The following is a 22,846-nucleotide window of genomic DNA, read 5'->3' on the forward strand; positions in this document are numbered from 1 at the left end:
ATTGGAAAATACCGAAACCGAACCAATCGGTTGGACTGCAAATATCTATCTTATGCAACATATTCATTAGAAGAATGCCTACGTCTGATTTGAGATTTCTTAGGTGCACGCCGTTACAAATGTATAAAAAAACGCACAATGACAGATGACACGAAAATCGGAATCGCCGAGTGGATTCGAACCACCTACCTCTGAATTACTAGTCCGATACTGTAACCACTTAGCCACGGCGGTAATGTACCCCATGTAGCTTAAATGTCAATAAGTTAAAACCTAGCTTCAATAGACGCCACCAGGGCGAGGACCGAAAGTATGACGCCACGCTGACGTCACTCAGGAGGCAAGCTATTGGTTGGCCGATTCGTGTAATACAATTGGCGAATACGCGTCCGGGCCAGGGGCTTTCTTCAGCTTGGTTTCTCGGATGTGTTGAGCGAGTTCTTCAGGGGTGAAGGGCCCACAGCAGCGCCCGGCCTCTCTGTCTCCTTGACATTCCGCACAGCGCTTGAGGGCGGGTTCTTGCAACTTCTTCTTGACCTCTCGGTCTATCTTCGTTGCTCGGATCTGCCGGGACACATGGGCGTACGTCCTGGCAAAAGCATCCGCCTTGGCGCGGTCGGTGACAAGCAGTCGGCCGCCGTCCTCCATTGCCTGGCCATCTCGCTGTTCCTCATCCGTTGACTTGTCCCACTTCTTTAGGAGTTTTGAAACTCTCCCCAGACTGGCTGGTCGGTTCAGCGTCTCAGAGACGAATTGACGGAAGCGATCACGGGACACTCTCCTCTCCACCTCCGCCGCCCTCTGTTTCGCCTCCGTCCACCTGGTCCTGGACCGCTCGTTCCCAGGCTGCAGCAGGCGTCGGGCCTCCCGGCGCTCCGCTACGGCCTCCCTCAGCTCGGGGTCGAGTGCCCACGGTTTGGGGTCCGCGCGGGCCCCGCAGGGGATATGCCGCACGCCCGCCTGACGTAGGGCCGTCGAAAACCGGTCGCTCTGGAGCTGCGCCGACTCTCCCGGAGTCCCGGCCTCAAGGAGGGCCGCCTCACAGGTGTCGCGGAACGCAACCCAGTCGGCCTTGTCGTAAGCCATCCTCGCCTTGCGGATCCTGCGGGGTTGCTCTCGAATTCCGCGCATCTCCACCACCATCGGCAGGTGATCGCTCCCGAGGTCCGGACCGATCCACCACCTGCTCCTTCGGGCCAGGGCCGATCCACACACCGCCAGGTCGGGCGCGGACTGACCTCCGGAGCGGTAACTGGCGAAGGTCGGGTCGCCGCTGTTGAGTGGCGCCCAGTCGATCCTCTCGAGCCAGTCCGCGATTCGCGTTCCGACCCGGTCTGCAGCTTCGCAGCCCGAGTCCCAGGAGGGGTGGTGGGCATTCAGGTCACCGACGATGAGTGTTTCGTCGTCACTGGGCAGGAGGTCCGGGTCGAAGTTGTCCTCCCGGTCATCGTTCGTCGCTCTGATTGGCGGTCGGTAGATGTTCAAGATACGAGTCGGGGTGGGTCCCAGGATGCGTACCCCACACAGCTCTGTGGAGTCGTCGGTAGCGGCCAGAAGGTTGTCGATGACGGGGGTGAAGGCCAGGCCAGCTCGCACGTAGATGGCCACGTCGCCCCCCTTCACCACCTCCATGTCCGCTCTTCGCCCTCGCGCTCTCCGCACCACAACGGGTGGCTGAAACCCTGAGAGCCTCGGCACGGCCTTCGGGAGCTGACCCTCCTGCACCGCCAGCACGTCTGCTCTGACCGTGGGAAGCCAGCGTTGGAGCTCGGTGATCTTCGACCGGAGTCCCTCCGCGTTCCATGATACTACGATCATGTGGCTTCTCGTCCGACGGTTGCGACGATATCGGCGATTCTTGGCTCGTCTCCGGCCGGCCGGGCGCCTCCCGTGTGGCGCGCCGCCCCCGTCGGCGGTATCGGGGGCGGGCGCGGCCCGCTGACTAATCATCTAGCGGGCCGGGTCGCGCCGGCGCGCGACTCCGGACCCGCTGGTGGCATACGCTGCCCTGGGCGATGAGGTCGAACTGGTAGGTAGCGCTGTCTGGAAGAGGTGCGAAGCAACAGGTGGCGCGGCGGGAGGCCGCTGCCAGGTCCCTCTCGGAGAGGGCACGGTTGGAGCCCGTTTGGTGACCGCGTTCCGGCTGCAGACCGGGCGCGGCGGGCCTGACGGCCCACACCTCCCACCGTGACGCCAGGCGTCTGAAGGCGGGCTCCTCCAGGAGGCGTGTCCGTAAAGCTCGTCTAATTCAGACTGGCACTGAGTCGGAGCTGATCAATTAATGTGCCCTTCGAAACAGTTGTATTCAGACATGTGCATGGATCCGAGAAAATGGATCTGGGATCTGATCCCACGGATCCTGATCTCGGATCCGACGGGATCATAGATCCAGCTCTGTAATTTATCGAGAGATCCGTAGGGATCACAGATCTCTCATTTTTTGCTTGAGATCCAGTGAGATCATAGATCCTCACTTATTTTTTGTCAACACATGTATCCCAAAAAACACTTGTTTCAACTCACAAACGTTCTGTTTTAGTGATTGTATGTGATCGCACGTCATATCCATAGTTTTGTGTCACTTATTGACATAGAAACCCTTTAAAACATGGTTTCAAATGTGATGCATGTTGGGATTCACTCAGATCATAGATCCATATTCTTAATTTATCGTCAGATCATATGAGATCCTAGATCCAAGATGTATTTTTCACGCCGGATCCGGTGGGATCATAGATCCCAACCTGTACTTTGCTTCGAGATCCACTGAGATCATGGATCCATCACTCAGATCCATGCACATGTCTGGTTGTATTGGACCTTCTGTGTTAGAAACAGTGAATAATCATGCAAGTGTACGACTTGCCAGTGATAGTTGCACTCTCATTTTTAGATAGTTGCGTAGTTTATTCATAGGTCTTTGAAGGGACATTTGAACCGGTGTGCATATTGAGAAAAGACCGATGAACCGTTTTTTCCCGGATGTAAATCCAATGAACTATTCTGTCCTCTGCTTTTCAACCAATGAACCGATGTGCCCTCTGATATGGAGCCAACAATGAGCCGGTTTGCCGTCTGATGTAGGACCAATGACCCATTGTGCCCTCTGCTATAGAACCAACGACCCGGTGTACCCTCCTCTGCCTGACCCCCTCAGCTGTTCTGTAGCGGCCGCAGTGCAGCGGCAGGTTGTGGTTGGCACTGGTCGCGGGGCACCCCCGCCCTCCCGGATCTTGTCCGCCCCCCCCCCCCCCGCCCCCCCCCCCCCCTCCCCCCCGCCGCCTGTGATGCGCACGGGTGCACGCGCTCTTGGCTGTACAGAACCAACAGGGGCTAGAGCTCTCCTCTCCTGTGGTTCACTTGAGTAATGTTGAGTTTAGGTGTGCACTGTGCAGTGTGCAATACTTTGCATGTTTATCACAAACGCCTTGTCACTTTGTGGTTGCTGTTCTTAGATTTAGTTTGTTTTGCCGTCGTTAGCAGATGTTTGACTAATTTTGTGATACCTACAAGCTGACGTTTATTTTTGTTTGTTTTGTTTGCTTGGGATTAGTGGTGAGTTTTAATATCCTAATTTGATTTTTTTCCGGCCGAAGTTACAGTAATTGCGTTGGAAATGCGAAGTTCCTGTCTGTTATTCCCGATTTGCTGTGGCGAAATAGTGGTTTGTCGGTGTCGTGCGGTCGCTCGCATTCCTATAATCGATTTTTGTCCACAATCACATCTATCACATCGTTAGGTACCTATAAATGAATCCCAGCTCATACGTTCGATGCAGCGGCGTCACGCTGTGCTCGTGATGTGATTCCATTGTGCGACTATCTGCTCCATTTAGATCAGCACTATGGCCCTGGCTCTAATAACTCGTTTATTCGCCTGGGTGCCATTGTCCCGCACCTGGCTCTGACAGTTGAAAACGGCCAAACGGACGGGAAATTGATGAAGACCAACTAAAGCGGAAAAGTAGGCCACTGACCCAGCGAGCGGCGATCATCACCGAAATGGGTCTCGTCTGGATCCACGCATGCACATGGACTAATTACGTGTGTCTTTGAAAAATGAAGTGAGAGGTCGGTCAATGTATGAGCCCGTCGTTCATACGTTCAGTAACCCGTGACGTAGATACTGAACAGGGGATGCCCTGGCTTCATATCGCTCTAAGAGCATCTGCTGCTGTAGCAGCTGGCGACTGATGTGTCGTGCAAAGGTCCTGTGCGATTGCACTTACACCGTGCACAGTTCATGGGAAGGATTTCAGGGTATAGGTGTTCGATTTGGCGATCGGACAGTTGGATTTCACCAAGATTAGCTAGTTAATGATAGGTAAGCTAAGTCTAGGTCGTGTGGCTGTCCCAGTCTGCTCAACTACTGTTTTATGTCTTTTTAATTGTGTTTTTAAAGCTTTGTGATGACTTCGCATAAATAGCACATGTGCATCGGGTATTGGTGTTTGCTAATTCTGGCTTTCCTTGTCCAAAGTCTTGTCAGCCGGAGAACGTATTTAAATGCTGCCTTATCATTCATTGGCATGCCCCGAGAAGCTTTTGACCCCTTCTGTATTGTATTGTATTTGAAACTACGCCTTGTGTTGGAATAACTATTGAAAGCCGATCGCTCAGTCCACCAACCTTCTGGAGCATCAGCCTGAGCCTGACAATTGTTCGATGATAACCCCAAAAGATATCACCTTCCCTCATTCTATGATGTATTTTCGGTTCATTAATTTCTCCGTGAGCTCCATTACTCATCGTCGAATAGGACTAGTCGGCGTGCCATCGGACTCTCATTTCCTCCCCAGGACGTATGATATTCTTAATAGGGAGAGCTTTCCCGAGATCCGGCAGCGGAAGCAATCCTCCCTTCAACAAAGCCTAATGTCCGCTATTAACTTGCAAATGACTCACAAATGTTCTGCAGGATGCTGCTTAAAACATGAGAGTCATGTATCTCGTCGCTGGCTGGGGTCTCCGTGATGGGTCTGGTGCGGTGAACGACTGGTCTGTGGTAGGACGGACTCGTCTCTGGGGGGGAGGGGGGGGAGGGTCTGTGGTGGCAATCGGCACCACTTCCTGACTACCATCTTCTGCGTCAGGGGTGTGTGTGCGTGTGTGTATGAAGGAGCTCCCAGTGGAGGCATAGTGTTTTCTGGTCAGTGACTATAACTGAGCTAAAATAAACACGTCATGAAATAAGCTCTCCCGTAGTAAAGCCAAGCCTCTTCAGTCGCCAGCAATCCGGGTGCTGCCATCGAGTTTTGACTGTCGGTCGTGGCTGGTTTTACAGGCTCGGCTGTCTTGGTGATAATGCTTGACGATGTTTGAAATGTGAAGTGGCGCTACTAAACTGGAAGCCTCTAAAGGCGTGACCCGGTCTGGATGCTGTCTATATGTATGGGTCATGAATGTAATGTGGTGAAAAGCAAAACGTCAAAAAGTCCTGATCCATGACCTTAGTTCGTAGGGGAGACTTCGTTTCTACAACAATAGTGCTACGGTATTACTCGTTGTTTTTCAGTAGGGTTGTATATTAAAAGGACACATTTGCATATGATATATGTGTGTCGACATGTGTTGCATACGACATATGTCTGTAACATCCGACATTACCACAAAGACGTCTGACCAACATCCGACATTCCTCTTTCCGTAAATGGGATGTGCGCATTCCGCATTCGTCTGCTTACGTGGTACGCGTGCTACCCCTCCCCCTAAAAGTGTGCAGTGTGCATTATATAATGCTTTAGCGTGATGGTGCATTCTGTTTTCTGATTTGCGATATGTATATCTCCTTGACCAAAGTTAACCCACCTCTGGCATTACTCGATGACCCATGTTTCAGACTGCCCCTCTTTCTCCCTCCTACAGCATGCAAAATTAGCCCGTAACTGCACAAACAAGAGTGCTGTTTGTGAGCCACAGAGTACGGAATTTGTTGGGCTAGAGCGAAAACATGCCGCCGTGAATCTAACAGCGGCGAAATTTCAGTCCGCAGTGTTTAGTCTCCCTATACGAGATGAATTTTAATGCATCAGATACGTCAGTGTGCGGTATATTTGTGCTGTGCTGTCGAAATGTACCGAGCTTGTGTGATTGATATCATGTTTCGAGACCGTCTGGCATAGAACTTGCAAATTAGGTCTGCTATTTCAAGGAGTTTATAGAGTCTGTATGAGAAAGAAGCCGTTTTAACTGTGACAATGCCATCAATTAAACGTTCGGCACTGAAATAGCGTTTGCTTTATATAGCTGGCTTTGTCGTTATTTGAGTGAAAAGCTTCTGAAGATGGTACATAAGTCAGCTATTTAAACACCAGTTGTGCAAAGCCTCTCTCGGTAGACCGTGCTTAGTAGATCTTTGATTTCTCGAGGCGAATCCTCCGCTTTTGTAAACCCCTTCATCGATGACGTTGACTGAATGTTCCTGCACTTTGCCTTTAGTTATAGGTTAAGTTCGACGACAATGAAATTTACAAGAGATTTTTCGTCGTCATAGTCGTGTGCCCCTCGTTATTTTTTGTTCCGAACTGCTGGTCACTTGCGTGATTGATTGCTACCGTATACAGTAAAATGATTTGACTTTTTTTGTACACCGCTTTAGTCCTTTGAAATGTCCATAAAAGTCAAGTTTTCTTCTCTCCTGCCAGACTCCCTGACTCCCTGACTTCCCTCTCTGACTCTGGCTGATTTTCACTTTGCTTCCCTTGATCAGTGTACATTTTATTTTATTTTCTATTCAGCCGACACGCGCTTCATTTTCTTCTTCCATTTAGGCCAATATGCGCCACGTTTGCCGTCGCCTTTGACTGATGTGCGCCGCGTCTGCTCGACTCAGCCGTTCAGATCACCAGACGATGGTATCGCCCTGGAATCGCTCCCGGTTCGGCGCAGTGGTGTCCGACGGAACGTGAGTCCACAGCTCAACTGTCCGATTTTCGGCCCGAGAACCGCGCGCTAAGGATTGTGACGCGATCTTCAGTCGAAGCTCTGTCCATTGAAATTTTCTGCACGATCCGACGCCGACACGTGGATGTAAAAGAAGCCTTGGCTGTCTGTCAGGCAAGTGCGAATGATCGAGGCGCGATTCCATTGTGCACCGGACTGCTGCTCGAGCCTGAGTGAGCCGTCGTTGATGTAAATTCGCCAGATGACGTCACTTTGATGAGGCCGTAAGAGGACCGAGTGTGTGCTGACAGGATGTATAGGTCCCCGGTGTCGGTCCGTCATTGTGTCGGTCGGTAGGGTAGTGTAGTGACGGCCGGTCTCTGAGACACATGTACCCAGAGGCGGGCGTCGGGCGGACCTTGACCTGGTCACTTCAAGATGGCGTCCACAGTGATAGTTCCCGGTGCGTATTTGTGACGTAACAGAAATGTTAGTGCGTCACTAGACATTGCTATGGCTAGCGACCAAAGTTTGTCGTTTTCGTGGACATTTGTTCAGGGTCTGTTTTAAGTTATTACTGAATATCTTGGTGTGGAGTATTGAATTATTTGCATTTGCAGACAAGCTCTCAAGAGGTAAAAAAGGCTGGTTGTTAGCCTGTTCGTATCAGTTGAAGTGAAGGTGTTGAAAGTTGTGTCACAAGTAGCGGAGTGTGCCACGAGTATAGTTGCAGGAAGTGGAGTGTGGAGTTGGGTTGTGTGAAGCAAACCAACCTGTATGTATGCGGTCGAAACTCAAAGGTTACGAACTTTATATGTCAGGTCACAAGGATGAATTGAGCAACTATCATATGCAGGTGGTACGATGTCCTTTAGATATCATGGAAAGACAGGTAAAGACCAGAATTCCTTCGCATTTTGTTCCCCCTGCATGAGTAATTTTGCGGCCAAGCTCATCGCAGTGGCTATTATTTAGCGAGGTATTTTTGTTGCTTTTGAAGGAAACGTATGACCTCCCTCCCCGCATCCCCATAGCTGTCTGTAGTTTCATTCATTTCATTCTCCGGTAGTGTCTGTGTGTTGTTTGCTCTCGACAAACGATGCCGCCGACCTCGTCACTCCTCTCTGTGACTGCGCTACTCCCACATATCTGTTTTCGCCATCTCTCGACACACAGGCCGCCAGAATAATGCATCGGGATGCTGAGGGAAGACTTCCTCAAACGGCAGAGTCAAAGAGGATTACAGCAAACGAATGTCGGCAATTTGTTCGGCTTGAACTTTGAACCAAGGCCGCGGTTGTCACATAAACTGATAGCGGCCGGATCCGGTCGGGAGATGTGTATTTCTGGCGGTTGAAGAACGCCCCGTCAGCAGGCGCCCACCCCGCCCGTCGTTTCGTTCAGACCCAGTCACCAAACTGTCTCTGTCGGTCGTCTGCTGTGTCCATTCGTCTGGATGTCGTAGGCGACGTCTGGGTGGGGTTCGGTCCTGTGACCGCCATTGGTGATTTCGTATGTGAAATGGTATGTTGATTGACATGTCTGAAAAGGTCGCCTGTGCATTTCCCGTACTCTCGAGTTGTAGCCACTCAGAGTAAATAAAGTATAGACGTCTGTGTTGACCTATAGACGTTTGTATTGACCTACACCGTATTCGTTTGAATGGAGCTGTGGCTGTCAATGAAACATTATTTAACTGTGATGGCCGCAATAAGCATTGGTTATTTGTCTGTGTGGTAGTTTGTGACACGCACAGAGCTCGGCCGAAAATTTCAGAGAATTTCAACCCTCCGCTGTTGATCTTGACGGGTCATGGCGGCTCGAGGGACGCTCTGTGCAGTTCACTCATGGTTACCTGGCCGGTCATCGTGCCTTCTCCGATTTTGCTTCCTCAATGGTCATGTGTCCATGGGGTCTGGCAATGCCGCCGTACTTGCTTTGTGCTCCGATCTGAGTGACAAGAGGCCGGACAGCGGCCTTAGCATCGCTGTGGAGGAACACTGTGGTGGAGCTGGACACGAGACCAGCTGAAAGGCAGCGCTGGCTACATCGTGAATATGGCCTGATTAGGTGTATGGATGCTTTTTTACAAGCTGCGTCCACCATCGCACTGCCACCAAGGTGGTGTTTTCCATAGGCTGGCGACGAGCGGCCTGTATGGTGGTTGATTTATGTTCCGGTAGGTACTGTCTTGAAAGTACCATCCACAATCCCCCCCCCTCAGCGCTTTCGTCCTGCATAATCGACTGTCTCACGAGGGACTGGGAGGGACTGTCTCGATGCAACTAGTAATGCGCTGACTACACGACATTTTTATCAGCTTCCTTCTTCCATAAGAGTGCGTCCATGAATTACACAAAGGGTGGTTTACAAGGCTATAGAACTCCTGGTTTAACTGAAACGAGTGTGGGACTGGCCTGAGGGGGAAAGGGCATCATATACCTGAAAATAGCGTCTATTTCATGTTTTCATTATCTGGAGACCTGGGACAGGTATGTGTATAAATGCAGAGTAACTTTTTATTGCGTGAAGTCGCGACATTTAAGTTCTCCTGTGTCCCCGTTGCTGCGTAGTATAGCTCTAGGGGGCTGATCATTTAAACTGTGGCTAGTGTTGCTAATTATGCGTCGAATTTGCTATAATATTTGTCATAGCATACATATAACAAAATTTTGCTATAATTTGCTGTTAGCTGGTCATATGCCTTGTATCGTCCTCGATCTACCCGAGCTCCTTGATTCTGCGGCTGCTCCCGAATGGCCGTGGCGGTAGAGGCTGTATTGTATATATACAATACCGGCGTCCACTTCTGCCGCCTGGACACCTACAAAGTACAGACGGATGAGGGCGGTCGGCGCTTTGTCCGTATGCGCACCAGGAACGGGTGTTTCCATTGGCCGTGCCCGTATTTAAGCTGATTAGCGTTCCTGGCGCCGAGCCGCTGCACGGTAGGCGATCGGGCCGGTCTAGCCTCGCGAAACCTCAAAGACACTTTTTTCCGAAAATTGGAAAACAACGCATACTAGTCGACAGAAAATTCATCAAAGATTACGATTAGTGCATTTGCATGGCTCAGGAGACATTTTTTCGTAGACAAAAGTGTCGTTAAAGACAGCGTTCCGTAACACTTCATAAGGGGGATAATCACAGCCGATTTTTACGCTCTTTGAATATTTTGCGGAACGATGAAATTGCTAGGTGTTGAGCATCCATTTTGCATGGAAAGTGAAATTTAGGTGTTTAGACGATTCCGCCATAGAAAGCAAGTAGACAAAATCAGTTCAAAATGTCTTATAATTAGGTTAATTTTTTACATTTTTTTTCTACCACTGAACATTACGTTCACTGAATTAACCAAGCCCAGCAAAAAAAGTTTTACGAGGATGAACTGAAAATAATGCTGCATCGCATGCACTAAGACACTATCTATTAGGGGAGCCAGTGAAAATTTGCAGCAACTTGCAGCCCTAGCATCCAGACACTTTTTTCTTCTAAGGGTTGGCCGTGGCTTGGTGCACTTGAGCACAAGTGGTAAATGCCCCAAAGGGTGTTTTCGCGATAGCTCAAAACACCCAGGCAATAGAGAGCTGCAACCTGGCATACCTGACCTTTGATGCACGCTGGATCTTGTGACACCAGCCGCACTTTCAAGTCAGGTCAGGTCACTGACCTATGACGTCATAAATGAACCTCTGCACGATCCTCAGATGTCGCAACCTTGCAACGCTCTCAGTGCCAGAGTAACTTTCACAGGGAGGTGAGACTTGCAGGACTTATTGTCCTTCAGAGGTCTTACAACTTGTATATCCCAGATTTTTTCCTAAATGTCACATAAAGTCAGGTTGGTCACGTGACCTCACCTATAAGTCAATGGGGAAATATGAAAACTGTTATTTTGGCGCCAGGAATGATATTCAATTGTCTCAAATACATGGCATCGTTACTTCATGCACTCCTTGCAAGATCTGATGCTGCATTTTTGCATTGTTGACCTTGCATGACGTCATTTATGACGTCACTAGGGTCATACGAGTTTTTCGTCAATAACTCCCAATCAAATTGAGCTAGAGAGTCGACAAGGTCACCAATGGACTCCGTAAGACCTGCCGAATCGAATGATATGCGATATGACCTCCTTCGATCAACTTCGTGATTTGAAGACCTCTGACCTGACCTTGACTCGAGGTCAAGGCCAGGTTGACCTTACGGTGGCCTCACCTAAACAAAAGTATACCATTCGACGCGCCTGAGCAAGGCGAACACGGCGATGTCAAAATCGTGGTTCTGCGGCCATTTTTTGCGAAGTTATTTACCAAAAACCAAACCCGCTGCTTGGGTCACGTTATGAAATGGGGCCTTGCCGGGCGAGATTTACGCTGTTTCATGAGATGTATAAATTGGTAGGGCATGATCGATTGAATAAAAAATTGGTTTGGAAGCAATCTTCTATGGAGGTACACACCATTTCAATGTCCTACCCAGCTCATATCGTCATAAATTTCGACCTACCCTCAAAAGTATTCATGCGTTATTCGAACAGCAATTAGGCAAATTGCAAGCTCGCCACAGAGCACAAATCCTTTAAGAGATAGTCCTTATTTGAAACATATGCTCATTGGATATTCAAGAAGGTTGCTCCTAAATATTGTGGTTCTAGCTTCAAAAACATGGATGTTATGAATGCCGATAGGTTTCGCGAGGCTACACCGGCCGGATCGCCCACTGTGCGCTGGGCCGTCAAGCGGCTTCGCAGCCGCGGCTCTAGATAAATTCGGTCCAAACGCTTTGCATTTACAGCTTAGCGGAGCCGGAATCCACACTAATCAGAGTTCGTTGTGCATGTGGTAATCCGTGGTGTCCGGTCGGGAAGTTCTTGATGCTGATCAGAATGTAGTGGCTGGGGTTGTACGGATATGCTTGAAAGAGCCACGCCAGGATAAACTTCTCAACAACATTATGCGCCCTTGAAAGGGATAACTGCCACATCCGCAAGGTAGCCTAGTCACTAAATGTGGTGTGTTCGTCATCTCAATGTGAAAACTTTACGTATTGTGTGCTGACAGATCTATGCATCTAGTTCCTACGTCCTTTCTTCCTTGGTTTTTCGTATCGCTCAAATGTTCATCAGTGTTGTGGCTTCATTCGTTGCGCATACTGGTTCACTCATACGTTTTCTCTTTCGCAGGGTACCTTCTATTCAAGGAATACTGTGAGCAGTGTGTGGTGGATCCCGTACCACAACTTAACTTCTATGAAGAGGTAAGTGACCTTATATCTGTGGCAGATCTTCCTGTCATCCCAGGGAGATGAAGTTGTCCGTTTCAGTCCTGAACATTGTAGATTAAAGCCTAAGTTCATTACGATGTTTATCATCTGTATGAGCTAGCTAGCTGTATTGGTTATTGGTAATTGGACCGTCCCGCGCGCTTTCCATTCCAATTTTCGTCTCTTGTGTTGGTGCTTTTCTCTAGTTAGCCGTCTGATGTTTCTTCTACGAGTTATGATGAACACGTCTGATCGGACTCGATGCTGATTTACGAGAGGGTATGTTGATCCCGAGCCAGTTAAAACAGTTGTCATTCTTTACTGAATTCCGATAACTTCACGGGTGAATGAACTGCGGACACAACTGGACGAGATGGAAAACTGCACGGAATAACTAAAAGAAGAAAAACCGAATGCCTTGAATGTTCGTCTCCTTTCAATTCTCCTAATGCGTCTTTAGTTACATAAATCACCCTGATGTCGAATCCCTCGTAATAAAACAAAGTTATTGCCGTATCCTAGTAATGCGATTTCTACTTAATCAGTGCGCAGTGTAGGGAGGAAAGGTAATATGGATCAGCGCCACTGGCTGTTCTGGATGTTGACTGCGTGCGACGTTCTATTTGTAACGCATGTGTATTCTGATAACATTAGGTAATTCTTTTTAAGTGATGAACGTCGAGCTCACTTTGTACTAAACTGGACAGCAGCTGCAGTATGTGTTCGCTTCTGCTTTTGTTTTGATGCCACTGCCCTATGCACTGCCTAAATTTAATGCAGATGATAGCCAGATTCTGATTTATTTGGGATAAAATGTTATGATTTATGGGTGACACTTTTTGAAGAAAGGTAGACGAAAACGTTGATACTAGAACAAAGTTTCAGACTTTGCCCCATACTCATAACTAAGGAAGCTTCAAAACCCTTATATGATTAAGATAGTCATACCTTACGGCACGCGTCACTGAACAGTTATCATTCAACATCAGACCCAAAATGTATTCTTCAGTGACGTATGATCCGGCTTGTAGGTATACAGAAGGGTGGAACGACCAGGACGTTGCCGCCTTCTGTAGGGTGTGCTGTGTGCACTGTGTGAGTGTGAAGCCCTGCCTTATGCAGCGTCATATAGCGCCACTTTACCCGGAAAGGGCCGGGCCCGGCGTGAATCGTCTTGTTGACGTGGTGAATGAGCTGTTTCGGACAGTTTTTGTAGGCTTGGAGACCTTTAGAATCGGTGGCGATGTCATGCTTTTTATGGGTGGTCGTATGGTGGTATATGGTGTTCCATTTGCATTTTCACTGTGTCCTGCTCCTCCATTCATTGACGATGAACAATGCCTTAGTATGTTTGCTGGCTGACATTCTACAAAAAAGTAGATACTTATTGGGCACCCTCTTAAAGATATTTCGTCTCAAGGCAACCCTTAATTTCATTCGACTTGAGGCAGTGTTTTTGGCCAACTGTTGCGCTGTGCTGACCGGCACATGTGTCGTTCTCGATGTATGGTCACCTGCACCAGTCACGCCCGGAAGAGGGGCGCTCCAGAGGCATTACGGCCGGTACTTCCCATTGTTCGGGCGCAACAGGGCATGTGGAAGACACAAACCGGTTGCTGAAGCTCACCTGGATAAAAGTGGCTGTGTTGACGGCGGTGTCGTGTTGCCTGCATTATGATTCTAGTTTTAAATTCCCTTATCGGACTGAAACCAGTGACGCAAGTCAATGAAAGACCGTATTGAACCAGGAAGAAGCACGGCCTAAGCCGATGGTCTATGCACTTATGACGTCATTCCATAAAGCTATTTGTGTTCTTTTTTGGTGGGTCGTCGTGACCTTCCGCAAATTGCGGAAGACCACAGATGACAACGATTGTATTGGTATCGTGATTTGCTGATTATTTTTGCGGAAATCAAACAAATCCTGTTTGATTGGGCTACATGCGAACGTCGTTTACAGTGTCAACGCTCAGTCTGCCTCCTCATAGACCCATTGTCCCTACCAGCTGGCTTTGGTATGTGGGAATCTGAGCTCAAACAAGATCTGAGTGAATCGCCTGCAAATGGTGTCCTCGGGACTGTTCTCTGTCAAATATTCTCAAATTCGAGTGTCTTACCCTTTTTGTTATGCGGAAGACTGCATTGGTGGAAACAATGGGCCTCCAGCGTCTAGGATTAGTTTGGTGTAGGATTAGTTTCTCTTCCTCACATTGTATATATTTATTTAACGTCTTATCATATGTTGCAGCTATTCAAAAAGCGATATAGTCGTTGCTAGGGTGTCTGGCAGAACTGGAAGTGGAAATAGCCGGTGTTGCCCGTAATTTATGCACTGTCGGCATTTGTGTAATTAAAGCTGGCGAGCCGATTCAGCTGGCTGATTCTGACGCCCCCAAATTGGTGCCTAGGAACAATGTGGTCGGTGCCACTTTCGTCGGCTAGTGATCTATTTTAGATATTTGAACGCCTTTAAATATGATCTTCCTTTTTGGGAAACATGGAATAAGGTCTTGGTCTCTTGATAACTAGGCGGGTGAAAGCCACAATTATGTTGCATGCCGCCATCGTTCATTGTCCTGTCGGATCCCTTAGAATAATAGATGATCTTCAATAATGGTTGGAGCGTGACGCCTTTTCCGACCAAGCTGCGTCTGATTCACTGTCACCTGTTGATCAAAGCAGGTGCTGGAGAGCTGTCGCTTTTCAAATCTGCGGGCTGAGTCTGGCCACGCCACTCGTCAGTGTTGCGAACGGTGATGTTCGAAGAAATGTTTGTGTTCTGTTGTTCGGTGTCACCGCCCCCCCCCCCCCCCTGGTGAAATGCGTAGCTGTTTCGCAAATTTGTGAATTTGTGTATACGCAGAGTATACTTATGCTTATTTTTCACTCAACGGTCACTCAATGAAAATGCTATTCTTATTAGTTTTCCGTGTTCAATAACAATGAAGAAATTACATATTGTTTAGATATAACGGCGACGGTATATCTGGGTTATGTAGGCATAGCTGTCGCGAGTTACCGGGAGGTGCAGAGACGCTCAACTATTCCTGAGGTCCAGTTTTGTCGGGACGTCCTTGCCACTTGGGTTACATCAGTGCTGCTACGGAAAAGAACAGTTTCAGTGGATTTCGGGAGATAATATTTGCTTGTCAGGTTTCTTTATCGCATATCGCATTCTGATGTATGCATTATGTAAGGCGTGATCTATACGCATCGTCGTTTTCTGCACGGAAAACGACGATGCGTCTTTATGCGTATTACATGTTAAAATATGCTGACTATGCTGCATCTATAGGTCTTTCTCATCATTCCACGAAGCTTTAGTCGTACTGGTGGAACTTTATTTATATGAGGAACTTTTAATGCATTGTCAGTGCTGCTGGCTCTGAGTTGCTGCACTAGCCATTGTGATCAGTTTCGACTTTGCCGCGATGTATTTTGAAGAATATAAAATGCCTATACTCAGCTCGCTAAGTTTCGTTGTGGTGCAAAAAGTTGACAGTGGTAACGATGGTTTATTGGAGCTCAATAGATTGGTGATAACTTTGACTCGCCCCATGATATGATGGTACTTGACGGTAGTGCTACCGGTTGGTTTGAAGGGTCTTTCTAACGTGTTTGCTCTCAATAGGTCCTCAACAGTCAACACTCTAACCTATGTACTTGTCAGGATGGGGAGATAGTACTGTACTCAATATCAGTACCTACTTCACCAGTGTGTGAAATGTGACCACTGACCATCCTCGCCTAGTTGAGCATGTGGAAATAGCCACCAGTTATTGACTTTCTCTGCCATGATTGATGTCGTCCCTCGGCTTGATCCTCGGTAATGTGGAATTATTTGCCGAAAAGGATGACTATCCCATTACAAATAGCTTTAGCTTTGGATCTATAGGCTAAGTAACCGATCATTGTAGTCAACGTGCTCGTAAAGCTAATGAAATCATTTAATCAACCGCTAGGTAGGAGTGCTGGAAGCTTAAATAAAACGCCCATCGTCCAAGGTGGACACTAGACCAACACACCTCCGCGTCTAGCATACCAGTAATTCCCCTCTTGACTCCCCACGGGGCCCATAACCACCCATTCGATTCATCAGCCACCGATTGTCCAGTTTTGTGGCGCAGTGTGCGGTTTCGGTCGCAGCAACCCCCGTCCGCTCAGTCGTCCAATAACGGTCGATCGCATCCAACACCCACAGCCCTGCTCGGAACTCGCCCGTCCCCTGGGGGCGCCGAATCGCCCGACCAATAGCGGGCAGGCTGATTGGACTGAATTGGACTACGCAGTTCACGCAATGGGCTACGGTGGGGCTATCTGGAAAATTGACAGTGGGAGGTGAACGGCGCGCCTGCTCATTTGTGAAGCTTTGTGTTGACTGACACGAAATACAGCTCGTTTAGCGCCTGTGTTTGCTACACTGTACTGGTGCGTAGGCGTGTAGAATTCGTTTGTTCATTCTGATGGCCTCGAGGATTTGGTAAATGGTTTTGATCAGTGCTGGGAATTACAATTTACAAAAGAAATAGATTTATGCTGAGTGATTGATGAGAACTCATGAAATATTTATGAACGAATGTTTAATGATCTGTATTCGAAGGGCAGTACCCCTGCAATGTGGGCAGACACAAGCTTGGTACTGAATACCGACTAGTAAAACCTGCCAGCACCGTTTGTTTTTAAAAATTATGTTGCATTACAGCCACTTAAATCCAACGTATATATTTGCAATCTATGCAGCTGCATGCTGTATAAGTCAGGTCTGCCTGCAGCCATCACGAATTTTTTAGCTTCGATATTTTTTTTTGTCAATTACTCTGATCTACAACTTACCAGCTTGCTGCTTATCAGCAATTTGGTGGCCTGAAAACAGCCTGTCATCAACCATGCCTTGGTATAAGATATTGTCCATAAACGATTGATTCTCATACTATCCCTCACAGACCTTCCTTCCCGATCGTCCTGTCCCCGGGGTCCCCAGTTCGACCTCCCGCACCTCCCATGGCTCCTCCTGATCCCCTCTCCCGTCCCCGTCACTCTCGCTCCGCCGCTGTCGACGACGCGTCCCGAATCGATAGCCCGTCTGGAAGTGTGAGCGACCGCGTCAGGGCGGCACGGGCGACGGGACATTGTGCGTCGACGGGGCGTTTTGCCGCCCAGTGGCAGCCGTCACTGCCAGCCGGCTACTCGAGTGGACGTGACGACAGACGTGAGCCGCCTGACGCAGAGGCGGATCCAGGGACGTGGGGGGGGGGGATATGGACGTCGGGTTTCTGTATATCGGGGGTTATGGTTGTGTAATAAAATGGATGCTGCTGCGTTGTGGTAGATATTTTTAGCAGTTATGTATGTTCTGTTGTAACTATAAGGCGATTATGGTTTGCATTACATATCTTTGGCTTTCTATTCGTGTCCATTCCTAATATATTTTTGTTTCCGTTAAGCCTATCGTCCATCATACTGACATGTCGAGACATTTATTAACGGTAATCTGACGCATGCTTTCTTTCCACAGATAAAAAAGTTTGAAAAATTAGACAAAGTGGACGACCGGAGGAAAAACGCCCGCGACATCTACGACAACTTCATCATGAAGGAGCTGCTCTCACACACGCACGTGAGTCACATCCTGACACTCTGCTCTTGTCACATGGAGTGCGCTGACCCCGCTGACCCTGCTGGCCCCGCTGACCGACCTCGTGACCTCGGTGACCTTATGATATCCGACGTTCAATTTCAGTGACCTGGTGACCTTTGACTTGTCATCCTGGTGACCCGATGGCCTCAAGTTTGTGACCTCTGTGACCTGGCATTTGGCTTCGTGGCCTGGGATTTGACTTTGGTGACCTCGGTAACCTCAGCGGTCTCTGACCGGGCAGCGGTCATTCATATGTGTCGAGGTTATACCGAAGGAGTAGCTCACTCCCTGAATCGCCCTGGAACAGTCGTTAGTAGTACCGCGATCACTCGTCGTTAGTAGTATCGCGATCACATCCATCGATCACCGACCAGCCTGATATATGAAATCCCCTCGAGAACGTTAATGACGGTCCGGTGGAATCCTGATATATCTGGATTATCCATTATCCCGCCGCGCGATGGAACTCACCGTTCGCAGATGCTCCGTTTGAGGAGTCTTGAGGGCAGGTTAAATAGACTTTAGTTTGATATAGTACCTAATTGGTAGCTGTATTTGTTTTTCGTTGAGCAGGGTTTCGTAAATGATTAATGGTCTTTTTGGATTGAACTCCTTGGATAATAAATTATGAGCTGAAGTATGTAAGTATGTAAGTATGAAGTAATTGCACTCTATTAGCATCTTAAAGATGCTAATAGAAGTTATGTTATCACTTCAATCGTGGCATACTTGGCTAGATAGTGACCAATGTGAGGGCAAATATCGGTTCTATGCTCAACTAGCGCCCAGCACTCATATTGCCTTTTTCTGGGGGATTATTATCGACCAATTTGTGTCTCATATCTCAAAGAGCATGATGCCGGTATCCAGGTGGCAACACACAAAACCAAGACAGACACACAATTTACCGACAGTCTGTGAACACCAAAACTTTAACAGAACTTGGCGCCGTGATATATACGACTCATCTTTGGTGATCTAGCCGGTGATTTGTTCACATTCTCAGGTTTCATTAGTCGGCTCGAATTCGGCTGGTAAATGATGACGCGCTTAGCTCAATCTTGCAGCGTTCAGGTGATACATGTGCTTCAATAACGCGACGGGCGCCGTCGTCACAGCGCGGCGGTCTGGTTGGGAAACGGGGGGGGGGTGACCTCAGGGGTGGCGCTACGACCTGTAGGCAGGGGCTCGGGCAGCTTGCAGTATAGAGGTGGGGACTGCTCGAAAGATGGGAGTGGGTACCTAATATCGTACAATTACCTATACTATATGTCTGTAGAGAATGGTTCCTAGGCTAATTAAGGGGGAGAAGTTCACGTTAGTGGACCTGGCTTTGGTGCCGTTTGATTTGTGATCGTTTGATCTTTCTTTGTTTTGCATCGGAAGAAAGGATATAGATAAGTCGCAGCAAAGGAATCGATGGATGTGACGCTGCTCGGATATTGGTCCGTTATTATAGGGTCTGCCAACCTCTTTGCGATTGATATACCTACAAGCACTCGGGGATTCTCAAAGTAGGTGCGAGTGAAAGGGTTGTGCGCTGACTGTCCTGTTTTCGCCGCTGGACCGTCTGGCTGGCTAAATATCTGCCATTGACGGAGAGTTACACAATACACATATAGGTATAACGGAAGTCCCTTATATATTGCTGCTTGTCAGGGTTCCCGGATGTATCTGCTGGAGTTCTGACTTTTATTGGACACGAGTATAAATGCGGTTGTTTTCGTTTCTTTTGTGACTACAAGCAAATGCGTACTCTGCCTGCATAAAATCACATTCTATTTCGCTTGATAAGTGTTATTTATAATATCGTCATATTTTCTGCTTTCAGTTTTATGTGCGAATTTTCCTACTCCCTCTTAAAATCTACAAAATTCGAAGCATCAGCTTGCACTCAAGCATGAATGACATCGGTGACCTCAACCAAAGCCGAGGTTTGTCTTCCATGAGATTCATCCAAGAACAATCTTTCATTGTGATAGTATTTGTTTTTTATTACGAATGAAATACATTACTTATATGTGTAAAGGATTGTTTTCCTAGATGAATGTCAACTTAATTAATTACTGCCAGTTTGTTGCATTATATATTTTTAATATTTTAGAAATAATTTTACGGTACCCAATTTCATAACTCATAAAGTCTATTGGAGGGAGCACTTAGCACCCGTCGCTATGATGGATGCTCTCATATATCTTGTCTTTTGGATTCGACTTGTTACTGCGAAGTTGTGAGGTGATGAACCATGCCCCAGCGTGTGCTCTGAAATCCAATATCCGGTAATGACGCCCCCAAATTTGAGGCTCGCTGGCAGAAGTGCCAAACGTCTTGGTTGAAGCGATTTATCGTCGATCAGTTGTATCTGTCTAGATAGAAAATCTGATCACGCCCCAGCTCGCTATCATTTCGGTAATCTCATTCTCCGTCAATATCGCGAATTCTGATGGATTGAAATCTCCAATTAAAAATTTGTCTTGAAAGTGTTAGATTTTCACCAATGAAGGTCTTCCAATGGGCTGCACATTTGGTCGGGTTGTAAACGGAGCATGCTGGTAATTGCGATAATTTGGCTACAGCGGATAACTACCCTTTTCATATAACTACCCGGATTGGCTACCCTTTTCAAGCATGACGCTCAGTTGGCAGTTGGTGCTCCGCTTCTTGGAAACCTCTCAGGCTTCCCTGGGCGAAAATTCAGCTGATTTTTTTCCTTTTTAGTAAGACCATTCTTGTGTCCACCTGGGCACGTCATCGGTTGACGGATTATTCCGGTGTCCACAGTGTTTGTTTTGGAGAAGAAGAGACGAGCTATGGAATGTTTTTTTTTTTTTGCGAACAGCGTTTTATGGATACCACATATTTTATAGCTGTCGTTTCCCTTATGGCACTACGATGATTGGGGTATTATCCGTTTGTGAACAAAACATATATCTAATTGAAGACTGCTGTTATATGACTGCAGCTGGATGATTTGTATTGTTTACATTGGAAATTATAATTGCATTTGTTTGACATGAGTAGAGTCTCCCGGTGCTTAAATCTTCTATTGCTCGAATAACTTAAAACTTTTACAATTTCCGTCGAAGCATTTGATATTGTTGGATGTTTTCCCGTGGTATCGATCCATATGAAAATATATGTAATACATTTTAAACGTCACTGAGATACTTTGCAGCATTGCCTTAGCCGATAAAAAGACGAACCTGAGGGCTGCTAAGCTGTCTGCACGCCTTATCGCAATTCACCCCTGAGCCCATCCATCACCATGGTTACACATTGTGTGTAATTTTGTGTGAACTACTTTCTGCCCACACACTAGACCCAGAGGATGACGCGGCGCGGACCGGGTCTCTCCGTCATCAGCGTCGATTGCTTGGCGAGCCGTGGGCCATTGGACGCCGGACGGCGCTACTCTCTCGCCTCTTTCTCATCCTCCTTCCTCCTCTCGGGCGACTCCTCATGAGCGGCCCAGTATAAGATGGAAATGCTGTCTGTCTAATAACCGCTTAATTCATATCACTCCCCTGCTTTTTCTGGAATGAGCGATTCGATGATATTCCACCAGTCCTACGGTATCCGATCCCTGATAGAAGTCCGCTGCTGGCGCACTTATTGCGCGGACAGTCGCTATGAACGATGGTGTCGAGCGGACACGGTCGTGCCAGAGGTCACCCTCCCCTAGCCAACCCTCGGGAACGCTACTCAAACTCATCCTTACCCCAATATACCACAACAGCTCGGCGGCGCGCTGCCCATTTCGGCAACGGGAGCGCGTGGCTGGCACAGCGGCAATCGCGCCATACATCAAAGACGAATCGCATCCATCAGCCTATCTGTGGCATCTGGGAGCGAGGGCGGGATGGCGGCGCCGGCTGGGAGAGAGGGGGGAGGGAAAGAGAGAGAGAACTCGGGGAAGATGTAAAGAGGATGAGCCTAGAGGGGTAGAGGGTGAGATATGGGAGAGGCAAAGGACGCTGGGGAGTGAAGAGAGAGTGGAGAGAGAAGAAGCTCAAGAGAGGGTTGCAGTTCTGGACAAGGATGGGAGAATGCCTGGGGAAGATGAGAGGGGGAGGAATTCGTGGGGAGGGATAGGATTTGAACGGAGAGCACCATGTCGGGGGTAGAAAAAGGACGAGAGAGATTCAGGCAGGGGCAGAAAAGGCACAAAGACAGGCATTGCATTGATGAGGGATAAATTTCAAGGGTCTGACCAGGCGAGGGCGGCCGGAAATGTGAGGAGTGAGGGCCCTAGGCTCTGAAGACGAATAGTAGACGGGCCGGGAGACAGACAGAGGCCGGAAGAGGAGCCGCCTGCCCGCAGGGAGCCCGACGCAGACGCCGGCGCTTGGAGAAGTGTTTTCGCTGGCCGTCCCTGCGGCCGCCCACGGGCTGATATCGCGGATGGAAAAACAGCGCCGCCACGGTCGGCCGTTTGCTCACGATGCATGCCGCGAGGCGATGGATCGGGTGGGCGGCGGCTGACCCGCGCCGCTGTCGTTTCGTCATACGCTCTTTGAATGGCAGACCTCTGCCGGTTCCCGTGTGGGCAATGAAAGGTTGCCAGGCCTGGGGCTTTATAATGTCAGTTTCTGAGAGATTAATCTTGTGTGACTCCAAAATTGTGTGGTGGACTTGGCTGGTGTGGTCGTTTTTATGAAGTTGAATCAAAGTTGATGGGGCGGAAGCGGAAGTCTTTATGGTCATCCATTCTTGTGGTAATTTGCGAAATGGATGTAAAAGGGCAGTTGATTATGCTCGTTTATTGTCTGGAATAATGTGATGACTGATGGTCGTTTCCCTCGTGCTAAGTTTTATCAATCTTGATGATTGATCTACGTTTTATTTAATTGAAGAGTAGCGTTAAGTGTCGTTTCCACCAATTATTATCGAATGCAGCTGATATATGTAATGGGCTCGTAATTTAATAATGATTTATGGTATTGTCAATAGTTGTCATGTCCGTGTATGTTACACGCTGTCGATGGTATGTTGGTCCCAGCTGCTGACAGTTTGGTTACGCAGTCTCTGATCCTGCCACGGGCGTAGGAACGTCATGAAAAGT

The 22,846-nt window shown here is 48.2% G+C and overlaps 1 protein-coding gene across 1 annotated transcript in view; it reads left to right on the forward strand.

The window, feature by feature from the left end:
- LOC122372286 (G protein-coupled receptor kinase 1-like) overlaps positions 1-22,846 on the forward strand; it is an 83,222-nt gene that overhangs the window by 41,417 nt on the left and 18,959 nt on the right. Inside the window, exons 4-5 of the mRNA XM_043349283.1 lie at positions 12,067-12,140; positions 17,662-17,763. Coding sequence (XP_043205218.1) covers positions 12,067-12,140; positions 17,662-17,763 — 176 coding nt within the window. The remainder of the gene's footprint in view (positions 1-12,066; positions 12,141-17,661; positions 17,764-22,846) is intronic.

Source organism: Amphibalanus amphitrite, unplaced genomic scaffold (assembly GCF_019059575.1).
Source record: "Amphibalanus amphitrite isolate SeventyFive unplaced genomic scaffold, NRLGWU_Aamphi_draft 001340F_arrow, whole genome shotgun sequence".
In the NCBI taxonomy this organism is placed as follows: domain Eukaryota; kingdom Metazoa; phylum Arthropoda; class Thecostraca; order Balanomorpha; family Balanidae; genus Amphibalanus; species Amphibalanus amphitrite.